At 32.7% G+C, this 25072-nt stretch overlaps 1 protein-coding gene across 1 annotated transcript; it reads right to left on the bottom strand.

The window, feature by feature from the left end:
* Positions 1–23660: 23660 nt before the first annotated feature.
* Positions 23661–24599, bottom strand: LOC124087355 (olfactory receptor 6C3-like). The gene has a single exon (XM_046436222.1). The coding sequence runs from the start codon at positions 24597–24599 to the stop codon at positions 23661–23663; it is 939 nt and encodes a 312-aa protein (XP_046292178.1).
* Positions 24600–25072: the final 473 nt, after the last annotated feature.

Raw genomic sequence — 25072 nt, forward strand, 5'->3', positions numbered from 1 at the left:
CTCCCATGCTCCTCCCAATGCCATTATGAGTCAGCATCCTTATATCAAAGAAAACATACAGCCTTTGGTTTTGGGGGGTTGGCTTACTTCACTTAGCATTATATTCTCCAACTCTATCCATTTACTTGCAAATGCCATGATTTTAATCTCTTTTAATGCTGAGTAATATTCCACTGTGTATATATACCAACGTTTCCCTATCCACTCATCTACTGAAGGGCATCTGGGTTGGTTCTACAATTTAGCTATTGTGAATTGTGCTGCTATAAACATTGATATGTCTGTGTCCCTGTAGTATGCTGTTTTTAAGTCTTTTGGGTATAAACTGAGGAGTGGGACAGCTGGGTCAAATGGTGGTTCCACTCCAAGTTTTCCAGGGAATCTTTATACTGCTTTCCAGATTGGCTGCACCATTTTGTAGTCCCATCAGCAATGTATGAATGTGCTTTTTCACCCCACATCCTCCCCAACACTTATTGTTGTTTGTATTTTTGATAGCTGCCATTCTGACTGGAGTGAGATGAAATCTTAGAGTAGATTTGATTTGCATTTCTCTAATTGCTAGAGATGTTGAATATTTTTTCATGTTTGTTGATTGATTGTATATCTTCTTCTGAGAAGTGTCTGTTCAGTTCCTTGGCCCATTTATTGATTGGGTTATTTGTTTTTGTGGAGTTTAGCTTTTTGAGTTTTTTATATACCCTAGAGATTAGTGCTCTATTTGATGTGCTTGTGGTAAACATTTGCTCCCATTCTGTAAGCTCTCTATTCACCTCACTGATTGTTTATATTGCTAAGCAGAAGTTTTGTAGTTTGTATCCATCCCATTTATTGATTCTTGGTTTTAATTCTTGCACTATAGGAGTATTATTTAAAAAGTTCAACATTTCTTTATTGAAACTTCTTAAATTGTCTCTAAAAGAATGAAGCACAAAGCCAATTAATGACAGCTATGGATTATTTGCAGTTGTGATGCATAGAGGCATTACTATTAGTAGTAAGCATTACATTGCTTCTGTTAAAGTCATTTATCTTAATAGTTTCAAACTAAATAAGGAAAATTTTGTGGTTGACCAGACATGTGAAATAAGTAAGCCAAAACCAATGAATGAGGAGGAAGCAAGGGGTGCAGCTGAAAATTATGATGATGAAGAAGTGTCCATTAAAGTTGATGGAAATACACAGCCAAGTAAAGTTCTGAATGAAAAAAAATGTAGAAGGGCAAAAGAGCAAAGCAGATTATGAGCTATACAGCAAAACATCTACTCCTGATAAGGTTGCCAGTACAGCATTTGCTGAAAATAGAAATTCTGAGACTAACAGCACTGATGGAACCTATGAATCTGATAGAAACAAGGGATCCAGTGACCAAACAAGCATTAACATTAGTGGATTTCAGAACAAAATTTCATACATAGTGCAAAGCTTAAGGGAATATGAAGGGAAGTGGTTGCTTTTGATGATTCTGAAGTGAAAGGTATTGAAGAGAAGAACTTTTTGAATTCTCTTTCCCCTTCAACATCTACTTCTACTCCTTACTCACTATTTTATAAGAAGTTATACAGTGAGTGTATTTTCCTTGTGTATATATTAAACGGACCTAGACAGACAAACAACAACAACAACAACAAAAACACGTTGAACACCAAAAACAAATAACCTAATTAATAAATGGGCAAAAGAACTAGATGGACATTTCTCAAAAGAAGAAACACAAATGATCAACATACTAAAAATATTTAAAAACTCTACCAATCAGGAAAAATGCAAATCAAAATTACAAGATTTCATCATACTCCTGACAGAATGGCAATTATCAATTATTCAAATAATAATAAATGTTGACAAAGATGTAGGAGAAAAGATGCACTCACACATTTTTGGTGGGACTGCAAATTAGTATAACCAATTTGGAAAGCAGTATGGGGATTTATCAAAAACCAGGATTGGAGCCACCATATGACACAGCTATCCCATTCCTTAGTATTTATGCAAAAGAACTAAAGTCAGCATACTATAGCAATATAGTCACATCAATTTTTATACCAATGCAATTCACAATAGCCACATTATAGAAGCAGCCCAGGTCAATGAATGAATGAAGAAAATGTGGTGTATATATCCAATGAAGTTTTACTCAGCCATAAAAAAAAAGAATGAATTTATGGCATTTGTCAGTAAATGGATGTAACTGGGCAACATCAGGCTAAGTGAAATAAGCCAGACTCAGAAATCAAGGGTTGGATGTTTCCTCATATGCAGAAGGTAGAGCAAAATAAGAAGGGAATGTGAGGGTTTATAAAGATACAGGAAAAACCAGTGGAGTACAGGAAGATGATTGAGAGAGAGGAGGAGGGGTGGGAAAGGGGAGGAAATACCGAATGAATCTGACAAAATTACATTTTGTACATGTATAAATATACCACAGTATATTCCACCTTTATGTATATCTATAAAGCACAAATCAATAATAAACAAATAAAAGAGTGAAAGAAAGACCAGTAGAGTAGAGGAAGAAGAAGATGGGGAGGGAGGGAGGAAGGGGTGGAGGAGAGGAGGGAAAGAAGGAGGGGGCACCAGGGAATGAAGGGAATAAATTCAATTCCTTGTAGGTATGATTTTGTCAAAATGAACGCAACTATTATGTACAACTAATGAACTAATAAAAGAAAAATTCAAATTACTTTGAATTCAAATTCAAAATTCAAATTACTTTGAATTATTAAAAATAGGAAATATATAAAATATATATTATTTTTCTAAAGTGAGTGCTTTTTTCTTAGCTATCTATCAACTTTTACTACCACTCATTAGCTTTTCCACTCCTACTAGTAACCCACTGGAAGTCAGAATTACTGAAGCCATTGCCACGAACAACCTCAGTTGTCAGAGACAGAGGGGGGAAAGAAGTAGAAAACAATGTACCCTGGAAGGCTGGAGTCTGAGGTTAATATCAAGTTAATCTCTTCCAAATTTCATAATAGTTTGGTAGAACTGAGTATTGTTTTATGAACTTTGTGCCTATTCCACCTAGTTTTTTTTCTAGTCAAAATAGTAAATATTATTGTTGCTAATATTTGAGGATGTCTTCACTTAAGAGATAGCAAGCTAATCTTTAGAAACCTTGTTTAAATGATTTTTTCTTTTAAAATGGCAAGTTTTTATGCTTTAATTTTTTAAAAATGTTTTGGTCAGGTGCAGTGGCACATGTCTGTAATCCCAGAAACTCAGGAGGCTGATGCGGGAGGTCCAAAGTCAACCTCAGCAACTTAGCAAGACCTTCTCTCAAAAAATAAAATGGGAGGCTGGGGTTGTAGCTCAATAGTAGAGTGCTTGCTTGGCCTGTGTGAGGCCCTGGGTTCGAATCTCAGTACCACATATAAATAAATAAAATAAAGGTCTACCAACAACTTAAAAAAATTTGTTCTTTTAAAAAAATGGACTGGTACTGTGGCTCAATGGCTAACTACACCTGGGTTCAATCCCCAGTACCAAAAAAAATAAATAAATAAACAAATAGTACTGGGGGTAGTTCAGGGATTATGATACTCCTGGGCTCAATCCACAGTACCAAAAATTTAAGTAAAAAATAAAAATAAAGGTTAAATTCTATTGCCATAGATATTTCCATAGAAAATAATGAGGATATATAGTTTAAAATCCATTCCATTTTTTGGGAATAGGCACAAAGTTCATAAAACATAAATTACTTATTTCTCTGTACTTCATTTCCTTATCTAGAAAATTAGGATTCTTTTCTTCCATATACAAGTCAGTCTCATAGGATGCTTGATTCAATTAGTTAATATGTGTGAAGGATTTGGAAAAATATTCAACAATTAATAAAAGCTGCATAGACTTCATTCTATGGAGAAAATGTTCCCTAATCACTGAGCCAGAAACTTTGGCATACAGGTGGGAATTCCTGTACCAAAATCTTGGTCATAGATAAATAGTAATAAATATATATCAAGAAGATTTCATAATAATTACAGAGTTGGAGCTACCTGATTTTATAGGACATATTACATTAGGTAAGGGATTTCTTAGTTTTGTAGCATCATCAGCCAGTATTTGATCATTAACATGTTTTTTATGGCATGTGGATATTGTTACACATGGCCCAGTATGCTTCTCAGAGCCTAATTAACACTAATATTTTTTAGAAGTGATTATGAAACTTGCAGGCAAATACACACACACACACACACACAAGCACACATATATGAAAAGACTATATTTAGCATTTTGAGTAACATGTTGTAATGATATCCCACATCCCTCTTTTCATAACATTAGATATAATACTGATTGTATGCTTGTCATTAGAACCTTATACTCATTCTTCCCAACCCTTAGACTGTATTGAAATCTTTAGTGAATTCCATTACTCTGTGCATTCTTGAAAATTAGGACAGAATTTTCAAGGCTATTTTTAACACTTTCTAATGACTAGCTTAGGTATAATCAATTTAAAAGAAACATTCATCTAGTTAATTAATGTTGAGTTTGTTGTTGAATCAAATGATGCCTTCGGGCATTATGCTATATTCCACCCTGATTAGTACTTAGGTTTTATCTTTCTCTTACAAGAGGAATTTCTCAACATTTCTTATCTTCTGTGGTATGTTTACATACTTGACCCAAATTCCTTATTCTGAGCAAACTTAAAAGACATATAAAAGAAACTATGTTTCCTTGCTATATAAATTTAAAGTAAGCTTATATTTTCCTAACATTTCTGTTATCCTCCTTTCAGTCAACTTTAATCCTGCTCCTATAATGTCACTCTTACCTCATCAGAGTTTGTGAGTATAAGCAAGAATTTTTAAAACATATCCTGAAGTCACAAACTACCTTCTCATTAAATAAGCAATTGCCATTCAAGACTTCTGTATCCAACAAAGCTACTTTTCAGAAATGAAAACTTTCTGTGATGAGAATAAACTAAAAGAATTCATAACCACTTAGCAAGCAGTACCAAAAGCACATATATATTACACAGAGAAATTGAAAATCAAAGCCTCAAACTCCCTCTAAACAGCAACTAACTAAATGAAAATTAGGACAAAATTAAATATAGCAAACAGACCCAAATGGCAGGAAACAACAAATATCTAGCCATACAATGCTGAATGTAAACGGTTTCAACTCCCCAATTTAAAAAAATTGGCAGAAAAAGATTAAACAACAAGATTTAACTAAATGCTTGCAAGATACTCATCTTATAGGCAATGACATCCCCAAGCTGATAGTAAAAGAGAAAAAAAAAATATTTCATGCAAATGGAGTCCCACAACAAGCAATAGTAGAGATATTTATATCTGACAAAGCAAAGATATACAAAAATTAATTAGGAGAGACAAAGAAGTCCACTACATAGTGGTGAAGGCAACAATCCAACAAGAAAATGTAACGATAGTAAATAACTATGCCACAAATATCAGTTCACCTAATTATATAAAACAAATACTTCTCGACATTAAATCACAGGTAAACCCAAAGTTAAAAATACTGGGTGATTTCAACCTCCCCCTTTCAACAATAGATAAGTTGTCCAGATATAAAATTAATAAAGATTGTCCCAACATAAATAATGTTATAAATCAAATGAACCCAACAGATATCTACAAAATATTTCACAGAAAGAGACCTTAATTCATTTTCTTTTCAGCAGCTCATATAACATTTTCCAAAAAAATGACCACATTCAAAGTCACAATGTAAATTTTAGCAAATACAAAATTTGGAATAATCCCATGTGTTTTATCAGATCATAATGCAATGAAATTATAATCCAATGGCCAGAACAATTATAGAAACCACATGAAAACACGGAGATTGAACAATAATCCTTTAAATGGGGAATAGGTTATAAAAAATAAGATAAGAAATCAAGAGATCAAAATCTCTCAGAGTATGAAAGAAGTTTTAAGAACAAAACTATACCACTGAGTAATTACATTAAAAAAAACCCAGAAAGTTTCCAATAAATAATTGAGTGATACAACTCAAGGTCCTAGAAAATACAGGAAAAATTAATTCTAAAATCAGTGAAAGATTTTGAAATTCTTCACAGATCTAGAAAAAAGTCTTAAAATTCATTTGGAAAAATAAAAGATCTAGAATAACAAAAGCAATGCTGACCAAGAACTGTGATCCTGGGTGCATCACAATAACTGATCTCAAATTATAGTATAGTGTTATAAAAACAAAAACAGTATGAAATTGGCAGCAAAACATAAAGACCAATGGAAAAGAATAGTAGGCACAGAGATAAACCCACACAGATCTGATATTTGACAAAGTCGCCAAATCATATGTTGGAGAAAATCTAGCTTTTTAAAAAACTGATGCTGAGAAAAGTGAATTTAGATATATAATCTGAAAATAGGGTAATTCAAATTTTTCCTTTTCCATCTGTATTCTTTTTATTTCTTTCACGCCTATAACTCATCTTTAAAAATATTAAATACTATAGGGACATAATAATAATAGAGCCCTGAAACTGAAAACAAAACAAAACAACAAACAACAACAACAACAAAAAAAACCCAGACCAGTGGAATAGAATATAAGACAGAGAGACGAAATCAAAAACTAAAGTCATTTGATTCTTGAAAAAGGTGCCAAAAAGATACATTAGGGAAAAGACAGACCCATTAAAAAATGCAGCTGGGAAAACTGGATATCTACATGCAAAAGAATGAAACTAGATTCCCATTACTCACCTGCACACACACACACACACGCACACACACACACACACACACCTCCAAGTGAATCAAAGACCTAAGTGTATGACCCCAAAATTTGCAAATGCTATTAATAGAAAGAAAGAAGGAAAGAAAGAAAGAAAGAAAGAGAGAGAGAGAGAGAGAGAGAGAGAGAGAGAGAGAGAGAGAGAGAGAGAAAGAGAAACATAGGGGAAGACTCCATCACGTAGGCATAGGCACAGACTTCCTGGGCACAGACTTCCTGAATGGGACTCCCATAGCTCTGAAAATACCAAAGTGATAAATGCATGACATCAAATTAAAAATCCTTTGCACAGCAAATAAAACAACAGAGTGAAGAAACAGCCTGTGAAATTGAGAAATTTTTTGCTCACTCTTCTCTGGAGAGAATATCCATACCCAGAACATATAAAGAACTCAAAAAACTCAACAAAAAACCCCCCAAAACTTCCCCAAATAACCTATTAAGTAGGCAAATTAATTATACATTTTTTTCAAGACAAAATACAAATGGCCAGTAATTTTATTAAAAAAATTAACATTTTCAGCCCTCAGGAAAATGCAAATCAAAACTGCATCAAGATTTTAACTCACATCCATCAGAATTGGAATTATCAAGAATAACAATATTTGTATCAGAAAGCAGCTAGAATAACAGTCAAATTATTTTCAAATTATGTAGTAGGAAGGAAAAAGTAAGAGTAAGAGCAGAAATACATGAAATTGAGAAGATATAATGCATCTTAAATTTGATTAAAATCAAACAAATCTAATCAATAAAAAATCAAGAACACAAAAATCAATATCAATATAAAGGGAGCTAGCAAAATAACCCTACAAATGTCTAAAAATATATAAAGATAATATGAAAATTGTGTGCCATCACATGTGATAGGTCACATAACATGGTCTACAATAGAGAAGGATACATGTGTTGCTGAGAAGAAAGTGTATTCAGTCACTGATGGATGAAATAGTCTATATATGTCTGTTCAGACTAAATTTTCAGTTGTATTTTTTACTTCTATAACTTTTTAATGTAGTATTTGTTTGAAGGATCAATCCAGTGATGACAGAGGTGTGTTAAAATTTACCCAGTATTATTGTGTTGTACTTTATTTGATTCTTGAAATTGAGAAGGGTTTGTTTGATGTACATAGATGCTCCATTGTTTGGGGCATAAATATTTAAAATTATTATGTCTTCTTGATGTATAATTCCCTTTAGTAATATTAAGTGACTTTCTTTGTCCCTTATGATTTACTTTGGCTTAAAGTTATCTTCTATGAAAATAGAAACCCCTGCATCTTTATGTGTTTTATGTGAGTGATATGTTTTTCCCCATCAGTCTGTGGATATCTTTGCCTAAGAGTTGAATCTCTTGGAGATAGCATATTGGTGGCCTTATTTTTTAATCCAATCTGCCAGTCTATGTCTTTTAATCAATGAGGTTAGGCCTTTAATGTTCAAGGCTATTATTGAGATATGATTTATATTCCCAGTCATTTTGGTTTATTTCTAGTTTTTAATTTGACTTAGTTTCTCCTTTGATTGACTATTCCTTTAGTGTATTTCCTCTCTTAGATGGTTTCACTTTTTTATTTTTTCATTTCATCTTCATGGAATATTTTGTTGAGAATGTTCTGTTGTGTAGGGTTTCTAGTTGTGAATTTTTTAAAGTTTTGTTTCTTATGGAAGGTTTTTATTTCACCTTCAAATCTAAAACTTAATTTTGAAGGATACAGAATTCTTATTTGTCATCCATTTTCTTTCAGAGTCTGGTATATGTTATTCTAGTACCTCCTATCTTTGAATGTCTGGGTTGAGAAATCAAATGAGATCCAAACTGGTTGTCCCCTATATGTAATCTAATAGTTTTCTCTCACAGCCTTTAAAATTCTATCCTTATTTTTTTAGGTATTTTCATTATAATATGACTTGGTGTGGATTGTTGTAATTTTGTACATTTGGGGTCCTTTAAGCCTTTTATATTTGATTTTCCACTTCATTCTTTAGGTTTGGGATATTTTCTGATATTATTTCACTGAAAAGATTCTGCATTCCTTTGGTTTATATCTCCACATCTTCATCTATCACAATAAATCTAAAATTTGTTTTTTTCATGTTATTGCATATTTCTAGGAAGTTCTGTCCACGTTTATTTATCTTCTCTCCATGGTCAACTCTTTTTTCAAAATTATATATTTTGTCTTCATTGCCTGAGGTTTCGTCTTCCAAGTGGCCTAGGGTGATGCTTTCTATTGAATTTTTAAATTGGTTTATTGTTTCCTTTATTTCAAAAATTTCCGCTTTTTTTGTTATTGTGGTTTTCAGAATCTCTGCTTCTTTTTTGAAGTGATCTTTCACTTCCTATATTTTCTCTTTGATTTCATGTCTCTTTTTAAAATATTTTTAGTTGTAGATGGACACAATATTTTTATTTACTTATTTTTATATGGTGCTGAGGATCCAACATAGTGCCTCATGCATGCAAAGCAAGCACTCTACCACTGAGCTACAACCCCAGCCCTGATTTCATTTCTTATATTGTCTTTACTTTGAAGATCATTTTAACTATGTACATTTTATATTCCTTCTCTAACATTTCTTCCACTATGGTGTTGATGGATTCTGGTATTGGAGTGTCCTAGTGTGTTTGGGATGATTTGTTCCCTTGCTTTTTCATTTTATTTCTGTGTCTACCAAAGATGGGGGCTCCTGCTTTCAGCGGTGGGGTGTTAGGTCAGGTATGGGGAGCCTAGTGAAGGTGTTGGATGATGAGTTCAGTGATGAACTCTGTGGCTTACAGTGTCTGCTGACTTCAGAGAGTGTGTGAAGTACCTGGGTGCAGGCAGTCTTCTGCGTTTAAGGGATTATGTCCGCTGCTGCAGAGTTTCAAGATGGTGGTGACCAGGGGAGCCCCATGTTGGTAGATGGGGGTCCAGAGTTCTTACTCATGGGTAGCTGCTGGGTGTCCTCTGTGGGAGCAGCATCCATGATTTCTTCTTTGGTGGGTGGCCAAAATTTCATCGAAGGTGCAGCTACTGCTACTGATGGTCTCACTCAGGTATCCAGTACTGCTGGGCGAATAGTTGGGAGACCTACTCTGACACTGAGGCCTGGAGCCCTGGACAGGCACAGTGCCTCCTGCACGGGGTGGGGGGTGGGCAGGAATATTGCCTGTAGAGAAGCCATATTCTCACAACTTGAATCCCAGGTCACCGAGCAACACAGAATGCTGTCACTCTCTGGCCCGCCATCTTGGTTCCACCCATTGTTTCTTTTTCTGTGAATAAACCTTTAATTTGATGCCATTCAACTTATTGATTCTTGGTTTTATTTCTCATGCTTAGGAGTCTTTTTGATGATTTCAATGCCTTCCTGATATGTTCAGGTGTTGAACCTACATTTTCTTCCACTATTTGCAGAGTTTCTGATCTAATTCCTGGGCCTTTGAATAACTTTGAGTTTACTTGTGTGCAGGATTACAAGGGTCAAGTTTCATTCTTCTCCATATGGATATTTGGTTTCTAACTACTATTTGCTATAAGGCTATTTTTTTCAATGTACATTCTGGCTCCTTTGTCATTCATCACATGACTGTGTCTCTGTGGATTTGTCTCTACTTTCTCTTGTGATCCAAAGGTATTCATGTCTGTTTTGGTGCCAATGCCATAATCCATTTATTGCTATAACTCTATGATTTGAAGTCTAGCATTGGGATACCTCCAGCATTTCACTGAATCTTTATAGTGCTTTTTGGTAGTATGGCCATTTTGACAATATTAATTCTGCCTATCCAAGAATGGGAGGTCCTTCCATCTTCTATGGTCTTCTTCAAGTTCTTTTTTCAGTGTTCTATTGTTTTAATTACACAGATCTTTCACCTCTTTGGTTAAATTTACTTTCAACTATTTTATTTTATTTTTGAAGTTATTATAAATATAATACTTTTCTTAATTTCTTTTTTGGCATATTTATTAATAAAGTATAGGAAAGTGATTGAGTTGTGTATGTTGACATTGTATTCTACTACTTTGCCGAATTTATTTATCACCTCTAGAAGTCTTCTGGTAGAGCTTTATCTGGAAATTCTAAATATATGTCATTAACAAAACAGGGATAATTTGACTATTTTCCTTTTTTCAAACTTGTATCCCTTTAATTTCCTTCCCTTGCCTGATTGGTCTGGCTAGAATTTCAAGGACTATGTTGAATAGGAGTGGAGAAAATGGATATCTTTGACTTATTCCTTTTTTCAGAGGATGTGCTTTCAGGTTTTTCTCTATTCTGTGTGATTTTGGCCTTGAGTTTGTCACATATAGCTTTCATAATGTTGTGATAAGTTCCTTCTATCACTGGAGTCTCTAGTGTTTTAAACATGAATGGGTGCTTTTATTACATATATTGAAATAATCATGTGATTCTAGTTTTTAATTATATTTACATGGGTAATTAATTGATTCACATATGTTGAACCAACCATGCATCCTTGGGCTGAAAGCTTGATCATTGCACAGTGTCTCCTTAATACGTCTTTGAGTGCAGTTTGACAATATTTTACCAATAATTTTTATATCTATGTTCATTCAAGACATTGGCCTGTTGTTTTCTTTCCTTGATGTATCTTTGGTCTTGGTATCCCATAATATTGGCTTCATAGAATGAACATGTCAGGGCTTGGTGTATATTATTCCCTCATTTTTTTATTTTATGGAATAATTTGAGAAGGATTCACTTTAGTTCTTTAAAAGTCTTGTAGAATTCAGTTGAAAATCTCTCCAGTCCTAGGCTTTTATTTGTTGGAAACTGTAAATAGCTGTTTCAAAGTTGTTTCTTGATATTGGTATGTTTACATTTTTTTATATCATCATTGATTAATTTGGGTAGATCGTACGTCTTTAGGAATTTGTCAATATCTTTGAGATTCTATAGCTTATTGAAGTATACATTTTCAAAATAGTCTCTAATGATCTATTTGATTTTAGTAGTGTCTGTGGTGATATTGCCTTTTTCATGTCCAATTTCATTAATTTAAGATTCTTTGTATTTTCATTAGTTTGGCCAAGGGTTTATCAATTTTGTTTGTCCTTTCAAAAAGCCAACTCTTTGTTTCATTGATCCTTTGTATTATTTTTATTCTCAATTTTGATGATTTTGGTTCTGATTTTAATTATTCCTTGTCTTCTACTAATTTTCATCTTAATTTCTTCATATTAATCTATGGCCATGAGGTGTAATGTTATATCATTTAATTTGTATCTTTCCAGTTTTTAACTGTAGGGACTCAGTCCTATGAACTTGTCTCTTAGAACTGCCTTCAATAATATTATAGAAAGATGCTTTCTTATTTCCTGCCATTTTGGTATAATTTCTAATGCTTAATTGAGACTTATTTTTAATGTTTACTTCTCATTTAATTTACTATTCTTCTAGACCAATTCTTTCCTATTTTGTGTTTCAGTTTTATTTTTTATTTATTCTGCATGAAATATGTCATTGAATATATTTTGTAGTGCATGAAATCGTTTAGTTTCTGCTTAGAATTGAATATTTTAACTTCAACTTCAATTTTGAAGGAAAGTTTTATTGGATATATCAATACTGTGTGGCAACCATTTTCTTTTAGGGCGTGATATATGTTATTCCAAAACTTTCTAACTTCTAGTGTCTGGGTTGAGAAATCAGTTGAAATTCAAATGGGTTTACGTATAAGTGTGACCTGCTGGTTTTCTATTGTGGCTTTTTAAATTCTATCCTTATTCTTATTCTTATTTTTAAATTCTATCCTTATCCTTATTAGGCATTTTCATTATAATGTGTCTTGATGAGGACTTCTTTTAAACTTGACTATTTAGAGTTCTAAATGCTTTTTGTATTTGAATTGCCATCTCATTTGAAAAACAGAGAATCTCATCATCAAGTACAGCCACAAGAAATTAATTTAAAGAATAACTATTGTAAATAAAGCAAAAGAAGACAGAAACAAGGTACAGAGGCAGCTTTATTTATATCAACAGGTTTCTTTAGGTCATTGGCATCATTAGCACATATTGTTTATTGTATCACTAGGCAGGTTACAGAGTTAGCAACATTATGCAGTTTTTTCCTCAGTTACATACTAATTTGTAGTGTGCAATATTAAGGGCTTTGTGTAGCTTTCAAGAAAGTTCATTGTATAAAGTTACTGTTATGTGGACAGGTTCAGGCCCAGTGGAACTTGATGAAACACTGTGGTTGTCTAACAAGAGAGTTTTATTCCCAGGATCTGAGTGTCTGAGATCAAGATCAAGGCTGATAAGGCTCTAGCACAGAGTTTCTTCATGGGGGGCATTACCACAGTAGCTAGGCATTGCACATGTATTAGTTATCCTACTAGTTCTTGGGAGAAACTGCAGAATATTCCAACTGTGGAAAACAAAATGCCTGTTATTCCTCAGGATTTTGCTCACCAGAGGAAATTTGATCTCTTGTACACTTCCACAGCCAGAAACTTACAAACTATAGGTTGCCATCCATATATCAGTGATAACATTCAGCCTTTATTCTTTTAGACTGGCTTATTTCACTTAGCATGATTTTTGTCCAGTTTCATGCATTTCCTGAAAAATGCCATAATTTCACTTTTATTTATGGCTGAGTAATATTCCATTCTGTATACATACCACATTGTCTTCATTTATTCATATTTTGAAGAGAATAGGAAAGACAGTAGAATGAAGCTGACATAATTTTCCTATGCTCATATATGAAAACATGATGAGTGTAACTCCACATCATGTTCAATCATAAGAATGTGATCAAAATTGTAAGAGGTGGGGGGCTGGGGATGTGGCTCAAGTGGTAGCGCGCTTGCCTGGCATGCGTGCGGCCCGGGTTGGATCCTCAGCACCACATACAAACAAAGATGTTGTGTCTGCCGAAAACTTAAAATAAATAAATAAATAAATATCAAAAAAATTCTCTCTCTCTCTCTCTCTCTCTCTCTCTCTCTCTCTCTCTCTCTCCCTCTCTCTTTAAAAAAAATTGTAAGAGGTGGAACTCCATTAATATATAATATGTTAAAATACCCACTATGTCATGTATATATAAAAATAAAATAAAATAATTATAGCTAAAAAATAACTATAGGTAAATGGCAGAAAGGTAAGTAGAGAGAAGCAAGCAGGGAGTGTGGAAAAGGAAAGAGAAGGAAAGGTAGTGGAGTCTGAATTAGAACATGATATATTTCATGCTTTTATAATTATGTCAAAATGAATTTTACTGTCATGCATAATTAAAAATTCCAATAAAAAAGAAAAATTATGCAACCTGTTAGTATGTATTTTGGAGCCTTCATATATCCCATTGATTCTTAAATTTGATCTCTTCATGTTATCCCAGATTTCTTGAATATTCTGATCATGGTCACTACAGCTTTTATTTATTATTGATTATTATTATTGATTATTATTATTGTTGTTAGTGTTCTACATAGTTCCAATAATCCACATGTAAACTTGTAGTAATGTTCTGGAATAGATTTCAAAGTTCCTTATTGAAGGCACTAAAATTGCTATTATATAGGGGCTGAAAAGAGCAGGAAAGAAAAATTGCAGAAATAAGATTATTAAAAAAGGTAAAAATAAAGGTAGGAAAAACTAATACACACAAAGATAAAAGAAGAAATATATGGATGAGGGTATTCAAGGTAGGAGCAGCTAAAGAAAAATGGAAAAGGTTATAGGAGGAGCAAGTATAAAACTGAGTTAGGATTTTCTTATCTTGTAAAATGTTTACAATAAAATGCAAGAAAACTATGATCCTTGATAAACTGAAATGTTAAAAAGTAAAAATGAATATATATATATATATATATATATATATATATACTACTTCTGTAATTTGATTTCTCTCTGGTTGTATATATTGAGAAGTGATTCTATTTTTAAAAGGTAGGACTTAAAATACAGCCACATCAATGTTTATACCATTTCAATTCACAATAGCTAATCTATGGAATCAACCAGGTTGTCCTTCAATAGATGAATAGATAAATAAAATGTGATATATATATATATATATATATATATATATATATAAAATGTGTGTATATATATATATATATATATATACACACACACACATAAGTAAATATTACTTAGCCACAAATAAGAAAGAAATTATGGCATTTGCTGGCAAATGGATGGAGCTGAAGAATATCATGCTAAGTGAAATAAGCCAGTCCCCAAAAAACAAAGACTGGAAGTTCTCTCTGATATGTGGATACTAACCCACAACAAGAAAGGGTGGAGAAGGGAAGACTAAAAATCCATTGGATTAGACAAAAGGGAACAAAGGAAAGGGAGGAAATAGGAAGTAGAGTAGAATTAATTGGACATAACTTTTCCAGCTTTCTATTTGAATGTATGAAGAGGGTTACACCACATCATTTAGAATCATAAGAATGGGATCCTAATTATAATAAGTTACACTCCCTGTGTGTATATATGTCAAAATACATTATACTGTCATGTGTATCTAAAAATAAAAATAATAATAATAATTTTTTAAGGCAGAGTAATTGAGTGGCAAAACATGTGGTTAGGAACCTTGGCTCAGGTTGAGTTGTAAAACTGATACTGCAAGACAGGTTTATGAGAGAGTCATATTTTGGGCTATACAATGAAAATTTTCTTCAGGAGATTGCTGGATGAAATTGATCATGATTTCAGGAGGATGGAGGAAAAGCTCTGTGGAAACTCATGAGATGGTCAGACATCAAGTAACAATGTTATCAAGTAAATATAATAAGCTAAATAATTTCTCATGAGTAAGAGTTGAACAGATATATCTTCGAATAAGAGGTAGATGGTATCGCCACAAATTATGTTATTTTATGACATAATTAAAGGCTCCTATGATATTTTGTGCTTTTAGAAGATAGGATGAGGAATCAGGGTTTTAAAACCTTTTTATTTTGTGATATTTTATGTATAGATAAGAGTTGAAAAATAGTACTGAGTTTCTGTATATATTTCAATCAACTTCTACTAATTGAATAAGCTAATTATGAAATTAATAAATTATATTTGATGCAATACTGTTAGCTAAAATATAAACTTTATTTAAATGTCATTGATGTTTGTCACTATTTGTTTATTTATTTGGTAATGGGGATTGAACCTAGGGGGTGCTTAACCACTGAACCACATCCCCAGTGCTTTTATTTATTTATTTATTTAATTTATTTTGAGACAGAGTCTTGCAAGTTGCTCAGGGCTTTGCTAAGTCTGACTTTGTGCTCTCAGTCCTCCTTTCTCAGATTCTAGTGCTGCTGGGATTACAGGTGTGCACCACTGGACCCAGGACTAATTTTAATATTTAAAGGTCAAATCCAAAATCCACTTTTTGTTTACATGGCAGCTTCCTCACTTTTCTCCAAATTATCAATTTCCCCAATTTTTTGGAGGAGATAGCTTGATAATACACAATCCACCTTTTCCTTAAAATGTGACCAACTAACTTTAGCATTCTGTAGTGATCTTGCTTGCCTCAGTTACTATCGTGATTTTCAAATGTTTTTGTATTTCCCTCATTTCTTCTGTGTTTATTAATTGGTCTTCTTGAGAAGAAACTATTTTTTTATCTTTTTAAAATAGTGGTTAAATAATATATTTATAACAATATAATCTAGAAAAAGTTAATCTTAATTTTTTTTTCAGTTTATAGTCCAAATTATTTTGTTTCTTAAGTTCTGCAGCTTTGGTCATTGGCTGTTCTTTCAGCTTGACTCCTGGGTTCTTGCAATCTGACTCTATTAATTTATGTCTTCTCAGAGCATATTATTGGACAGAGATAGAAAATCTATCTATGCATACTAATTCATACATCCATGTGGAGGTATGAGAATTAATGTACTAATAATTTGTCTATGCATATGTATGTATATAAACTTGTAGGAAGAGTTGATCTTTATTATTCATGGCAGTTATATTCCAGTAGTTTCTACACACACTGAAGCAGCAAGATTTTCTAGGGAAAATCCATAGGGCTACATTCCTATAAGCCTCTGGTCACAACAATTTCATTAAGAACATTTGTTGTTTTTCAGATTATGCATAATTTCTGTTCTATAGGTCACTTTTCCAATGTCCCTATAAAGCAGAACAGTCTCAGTAATCCTGAAAATGTACTCTTCAATATCACCCTTTTTTGTTTGTTTGACATATTTTAGGTATTTAGCATTTTTTTCATAAATGCTGATCCTGCCTCACCTCAAGTTTTACATTTTACATACCTTATCATCTTTTCAAATATGGAAGGCAGCAGGTACTAGCTCTAGCTTTTAACATCTTCCTATCCATGAACAAATTTTTCTTAAGTTTCAGCCTCTCAAAAATGGTGCCATTATGCTTTTAAAAAAAAAAATCAGTTTCCCCCATGAATCCACTAATTTAGCTGTTTCTCTTCTTTTCTACAAATTCATATGTACAAAATATTTTACTTTACCATGTTTAGGACAAGCCTCTTTCTTTTTCTGGATGTGTAGTGTTTGTTTATTCAACACTGAACTCATGGACAACAGACTCATGCCTGAACTATGGATATTTAAAAGTGTATTTTCTCCATATGTCATATTACCACCTTCTTATTTTTAAAAATAGTACTTTATTGCATTGCTTGGAGACCACTTGAAGCACCAAAATCAATTAAAAATGGAAAAATGTGGCACGGAGTATACCATGAAAAAGGCACTTGTGTAAGAGATGAGATGCAAAGCAAGAAGCAGAACATCATTTTGTTTAATCTCCCCTTGGAATGTGCATGATGCATGATTCAATGTATTTTTTTTCCTGCTCTGAGCAGCTACCCAAATGACTGAAAATGACCAAAGTGTTCATTTGAGGATTTTAAATATACTTTAGTCAATTGGCAAATTTTCAAGTACAAAGTCAATCAACGATGAAGATTGATTTTATGTAAAATAAATCCAAGTTTGTAATAATACTTAGAACTTCAGTTCTCACATCTGGAGTTCAGCCTAGCATTCCTCATTTATTTAGTTATAATTTCTTTCCTTGGTAGGGAGGAACTTTGCTATGGTTATGAAAATATACTCACTTTGTCTAAATCTCATGAACATTGAGTAATTCAGAACTGCTAATGTATATGCCTGTGAGAAGAAAGTTTTCCACTCATAATAAAGAGCAGCTGATGATTTTTTCCTTCAGTCTTAGTTGCCTCATCTCTCAAAGTCTCTCATGCAGCCCCTTTTTGGGCAACCTGCATGGGCTCACTCTAGTCCAATAAGGAGGTCCAGGGTAGAGGAGAGTGTGATTGTAGAATCGCTGATAAAGACCTCTGGAGACCAAGCAGTTAATATATATTTTATTGTGCAGTTACCATATATATATACACTCAGGCAGTAGCTAAGCATATTATAGGCAACCACCAATGGAATTTCTTGCTAACTGTCCTTGCAGCAACCAGTTGAGGAGCAGGCCTTGGAGCAAGCACAGGGACTGCAACACATGGCTTCATGCCTCCATTTGCCACTCACATTCCTAGCACAGGGGAGTGGCCTGCCACTCAAATGCTCTTAACGTATGCCATGTATGCAGTACTCCATGCACTTGTCCCCACAACAACCCATGTACCCTCTCAATTCTGACCACAAATGATTTGTTTTCTATCTATGGTTTTTGTATATTAGAATGTCATACAAGTGGAATCATATAAAACACAGACTTTGGGCTTGCATTCATTTACTTAGTATAATTGTGTTTTATTCATGTCAATTGTGAATCCATAATTGGCTTGTCCTAGTTCAAGTAATATTCCATAAAATATACCACTTTTGTGTTTCCATTCACTTTCTGAGGAACATTAAGATGATCACTACTTTATAGCAACTACGACTAAAGATATTATGTGAATTTACAGAGATGTGTTGGTGTAAATATGTTTTCATTTAACTAGGAGTGGGATTGCTGTTTTCATCTCTTTTTTTTTTGTTGTTGTTGTTACGTGTACATTTAACACCACAAGAAAGTGTCAGACTGTACATTTTATACTCTATTATCCATGTGTGAGAGTCTCTTTCTCTGGCTTCATCTTTTTTCAAGTTTTAGGCTTTTTTGTTTGTTTGTTTGTTTGTTTATGGCTTTAGTCATTCTAATAGATAGATGGTAGGATTTCACTGTTTTTTTAATTTTTGTCTTCCTTATGACCAATAAGAACTTCAGTTCTCACATCTGAAGTTCAATAGTATTGAGCAACATTCATATTATTTGACATTTGACATTTTTGTATTTTCAGTAAAGTTTGTATTCAGATATTTAGTCATTTAAAAAAACTTGTTTTCAGTTTTTTGTGTTTTAAGAATTATTTATATGTTCTGGATATAGCTTTTTATTTGTTAGTGTGGACTACCAGTGCTTCATTGTTTAATAGAAGCATTGATTTCACATCAAATCAAGTTAATTAAGTGGTCACAGATTTTCTTTTTTCTGTGAGTCTGTTTTCTGAATATACTTTTTATATCAAGGGATATTTGAAGAGAATAGAATTTACTCTATGTAGCTAAATACAAAATTTTAAATGTAAAGTGACAATGGCTTAAGGAATTATCAGGAAATTTGAGGAAAGATTTTAAAACAAGCTTTTTGAATCAACCTCAAAGCCATTTTACAAAATTGAGTCTCCATGAAAGCTGCTCCTCAGCAATCAAGACAGGTTCATTTTCATGTACTGTGACCTACACCAGAAACAGAGACGTCTTATTATAATTGAGTTAAAAATTCACATTTTTATAAGTATATATAATTGGCAGAATCAAATACTATTTACAACTGAAAATGTAGTTTTTATTGTCTCTGCTAGAGCTAAGCATATTTTAAGATTTGGGGAAATTGCAAAATGAGCAAACACATAAAATGCTTTAAAATTTTGAAATATAATTCACATGAATAAATTAAATAAAATTTATTATAATCTCTAATTTAAAGATGAGAAACCTGGGATGTTGCAATTGTGATTAAGAACCACATTAGGTGTTATATAAGAACAGTTGTCCTATTAACACTACAGGGCTTCATACAACAGAATTATTTTTGAGTAATTGTATGTGAATGATTGTATGCTATTAAATTATTACTGATGTAGTTTAAGATAATATTAATAGTTATACTTTATTAAGTAATTGGAAAGTTACTGGCGTGTTTGGAAGAAATTTTTAAGTTTCATTTTATGAAATATTCAAAACTATCCTCTGAGAAAATTACTGTTCCTAATTTCCATGTGGGAAAACTGGTGCTTGATAGTTTAGCCCATTTGCCGAAGGTCACCATGGAAACAGACAGTATTTCCTAAGATCACATAGAATGATCCAGAAGTGAGACAGAACTTCCCTAAGTTAAATGTATTGTTGAGTGTTGTTATGATAGTTCATTATCATCTAAGGACATATTTCAAGTTAAGAAAACAACAACAAAAGTGTGATAACTGGGAGAATCTGATCAGAGGAGTCCAACTGGTAGTAGTGGAGAGCAATCCAGCTGTGACAACTGTGACACTCTGAGCTGACTTGGGGAGGCATTTCCTAGCTATGATTAACTGCTAACAATAAGATGGGACTGCAACTTCCATAGACCCTACCCACCAGACTAAGCAGAGATTCTGATTTTGTTTTGAACTCTGGTTTCGATATTACAATAAACATTTTGGGAGACAATAATGAACAAATGTTTTTATTACTGAACAGGGATAGATATCCCTTTACCAAGGATAGGTAAGAAAAATGGGATCTCAGGACATTGTAAAAATTACTCTCATATTGATAAGACTTCTACATTGTTCCAACACATTTATGTGATCCTATGTAACGAAATCAATATATCCATCTATGTATAGCAATATAACCAATGATATAGATGAAGTAAAAACGAAGTGGCTTAGGCTTGGGAATTGACTCACAGGAGACTAACAGTAGACAAATAAATATTCTAGAGGAAACTTAGGAGAAAGAAAATTCTGGAGACAATCAACAGAAAGAGATGTCAGGCATGATGGAGAATGACTAAGTAATAGCCATGGGGGAGATAATGAATTATGAACCACACCTTCTATGGATACAGCTGAGGTTCTTGATGTGGAGAATTCAGTGTTCAATACAAACATGACAGAGTCTTGCCCACAAGCCAAAGGAAAGTAGAATATACTGAAAGTGTGCCAAGTTATCATGTAGACATAGATTATATCTGACCTTAGCAACAGAAGAATCAGGGGATCCTGAGTTTCTTTGACAGAAATAATTTATGTGTTGTCCAAGAGATTTAACTCTAATTCCAAAGGAACAATTTTCTTCAGAATATTTAATTGTCTAGTGTATTATAATTTGAAAAGAAATCCCCATAATTAAGTGTGGTGTTTTGGATGCCTTCACTTAGGGGAATGTCCTTATGTGTGTTTACTTTGCAGAGTTTCTCCCCTTCCCGAGGAGTTGCTGGGGCAAACTCTTGACTCAAATTATTGTTATGATTTGTATTGGCCACATAAACACACAAATGATATTCTTTACCTCTAATTGTTCTAATTAATCGATCTGTTCCTTAGCTTAAGTACTTTAGATTTTTAAACGTCAGATCTTAATTAAATTGGGTGATCTGTTTCTTCTTAGGATTAATGGAAAAAAATCAATATTTATGTTTTTGATATATGCTTTGAGAATATTAAAACTGAAATTTTCCTCTTATACCACTTAATTTATTTTAATGCAGATCCTTTGAAAAGAACATAACTACAGTTTCTAGTAATTTCCATTGCTGCCAATAGAAAAGGGATGGTTATATATTGTAATTTCATTTTAGCAAACTTTCTTCAAGTGTTTGTGTTACTTTGGAGAACATATTATAGAATTATTGTAGGAAGATCTAAATATAATGCCTCAGAACAAATTTCCAAGAACAAATTTCAATGCTTAAAGAGTTTGGTGTTATTCTCAATTTGGCAAACATTTCAAGCTGTTCAGGTGTTTGTAATGAAAAATTTGAGCTTTGACAATTAAGGTTATCTGCTTTATAAAACAATGGCAGTTGTGACAGAGGGTCCTTCTGTGCTAATTGGAACAAAATTAGTATAGGTCAGTTTCCAAGAGCCATGTAATATACAAAGTACTCACAGAGGATTTTTTTGTGAGCAGGGGAAGGTCATATTGGTTTTTATTTTACTAAATACCACTGAACTGTATTCATGCTTCTAGTTTTCTTTTCCAAGATAAATGCTAAAGAAAATTTATAAAACTTCTGTTTATAAAAGAAATAAACAAATTTTTCTTTACCAAGTACCAAATTTTACCAAAATTTGTATGTGACTTTTTAGCGTTTTATAATTTATTACTATTACATTATTATTTATTATTTATGACTTTAATATAATTTATTTTATTAGGGGGAATACATACCTATTATCCAGCTCCAGCACATGAATTTTTTATGATTGTCTTAAATCTGACTAATTGTGGTATTATTAATTAACTTATAACTTATTCGGGGAGGCTTGTGGTAAAATTGAGTAGAAAAATTAATGAAATATTTTTCATATACAATTTCACTTGGAGGCAATACAAAATATGTGTGTTTTTACTTATTTGTGGGTATATAGATATTTTGCTCTTGATATGGTAGTAGTTTTGGAGAGTTTCAAAGCTCTGTTACAATTTTAAAAAATGTTTTCCTAAGGATAATATTCTTAGGCTCATCTTGATCTCATTCATTCACTTCAGCTTAATTTCTATATTTTTTATTGAGGATTAAATTTTGTAAAGCAATGCTAGGATTATTGTAGAAAGTGTTATCAATAATCAGATAAATCAGTGGAATAGAATACAGAACCTACAAACATTTATTTTTCATCTAATCACTTAATTTTTAAGAAAGGTGTCAAAGCAATCAAACAGGGAAGGAGAGTCTTCAACAAATGGAGGCAGGATAATGGAGCTGAATATCTACTTGGAAAAAATGAATCACAAGCCCCCTACCTCACAAAAATAAATTTAAGTTGAATCATAGACATAAATGTAATTGCTAAAAAATATAAACTTTTTTTTTTCAAGAACACTTTGGTGAATATCTTTGTGACTTGAGAGTAGCCAAAGATTTCTTGGGTCATAGAAAGCATTAACCATAAGAGATCTAGAATTAAGGTTCATAAAAAAGAAAAGCTTACTTTTGAATGACACTTTAGCAAGAGAAGCTTGTATAGAATGACATTTTTAAAATATCTTAATAAATTCAGGTTAATAGATATAAGGATTTTTTTCCTTAGATTTAATTCTTACAAAAATCCATTGTAGAATTTTCCATAGTTTAAGACAGTTCATCTGCTTCTTCTTTGATCATTGCAAATGGACTGTGATACCATTGATTTGTTCTGCTTGTGAACAAAGAAGTATAATTCTAAAAAAAAAAACCCAAAATTAGTTGACCATATAATAATACTGAAAAACTTTTATTGTATCTTCTGCTCTCATCCTCTTATTACTTCTCCTCATTATTGGTCACACTTATTATTAGTATTAACCTTTATTTTAATTACCAGGTAAGAATGAAAATTTTGAAGTTCCAATCCATTCCAACCCTCTTTCCATCAAACTCAATGACATTTGTCTATTCCAAAGCAAACTACTTTGATTTAAAATCATAGTCATTAACCCAGGTCTTCTTCTTTGCTCAAATATATTTGACTGAAATATTTGAAATGTCAGAAAATTCTGCAGCAGTATTTAGCTTTATCAAATTTATTAAGAACAACATGAGAGAAAGCTTAACAATGAAATGTGGAAGGAAAAAACAACTAACAATAATATGAAGGAAATGTGTTGAGAGGTTGTTCATAATAGAAAACATTTATAAGAACTTTATTTTTTTAACATTACTAACACTTTCATTTACCAGAGAGATGCATAACTTTCTGGAGGGTGTCCTTAAAGGCTTGCTTCACTTGCTGATTCCTCAGAGAGTATATAAATGGATTCATCATGGGAGCAATGGAGGTATTGAGAATAGTGACTCTTTTGGTCATTGATGATGTTTCTCTTGCAGAAGGATTAAGATAAATGAATATGCAACTTCCATAAGAGATGGAAATGACAATCATGTGAGAGGAACAGGTAGAAAATGCCTTTTTTCTCTGACTGGCAGAAGGGAGTTTCAAAATTGTCCTTATGATGAACATGTAGGATAGAATTATTAATGCCAAAGTGAAAAGCAGAATCATTATTGCAGAGTAAACTCCAACCACTTGTAGGAGCCATTTGTCTGAGCAGGATAAGTTCAATAAGGCGAAGTAGTCACAAGCAAAGTGATCAATGACATTGGAGCCACAATAATCTAACTGGTGAAAAAGAATAACTAGTGGGAAGATGTTTAAGAATCCTGCCAGCCAAGCACAAAAGATAAGCAATATGCAGACTCTCTTGTTCATGATGGTGGTATAATGCAGGGGTTTGCAGATGGCTACATATCGATCATAGGACATGGTCGTTAGAAGGTAAAATTCAGTTGTACCCAGGAAGATGGAGAAAAACAACTGAGCCATGCAATCATCATATGAAATTGATTTGTCCTTAGTAATAATTGCGCCCAGGAATCTAGGGGTACAGACAGTTGTAAAGGTGATTTCTAATATAGAGAAGTTCCTAAGGAAGAAATACATAGGGGTCTGTAGATGTGAGTCCACCAAGGTGAGAGTGATGATTGTCAGATTTCCAGCAACACTCAATATATATGTGATAATTAAACAGATGAAAATCACAACCTGAAGCTCTGGGTCATCTGTTAGCCCTAGTAGAATGAATTCTTTGGGTACAGTGTGATTTCTCATTGTCAATCCTTTTTTTTCCTCCCTTTTAGAACATAAAGTTATGTTCTCCTATAATATAAAAAATATTAGAGTGAAATTGAAGATAGGGCAAAACACTTTAAAATACTCATAGAGATTAGTTTTATGTGAAGTAAATTAAAACATTGTATTCACCAGTATCCCTCTCCAAACTGCATGCTATCTTACATCCAAATAACTTGTATTACCAGGAGTCAAATATTGATCTCTCTTCTTTGAAAATCCACTGTTACAGGCCATGGCCAAAAGGTTCTCAAGTGAGAGGAACAGGTAGAAAATGCCTTTTTTCTCTGATTGGCTGAAGGGAGTCTGTGATAACATTTAAATAGAATCTATTTCTTCCAGTATTTCTTTAAAATCAAGTTACTAATTATTTGAAAAATATTTACTTTATAAAAAACATGAAAATATTGTAATTTATTTTTTCCTTTCCTCAATATCACAAAACTAATCTA

This window comes from Marmota monax, unplaced genomic scaffold (assembly GCF_021218885.2).
Source record: "Marmota monax isolate L192 unplaced genomic scaffold, Marmota_monax_Labrador192_F-V1.1 WCK01_AAM20220418_F8-fsc00012, whole genome shotgun sequence".
Lineage (NCBI taxonomy): Eukaryota > Metazoa > Chordata > Mammalia > Rodentia > Sciuridae > Marmota > Marmota monax.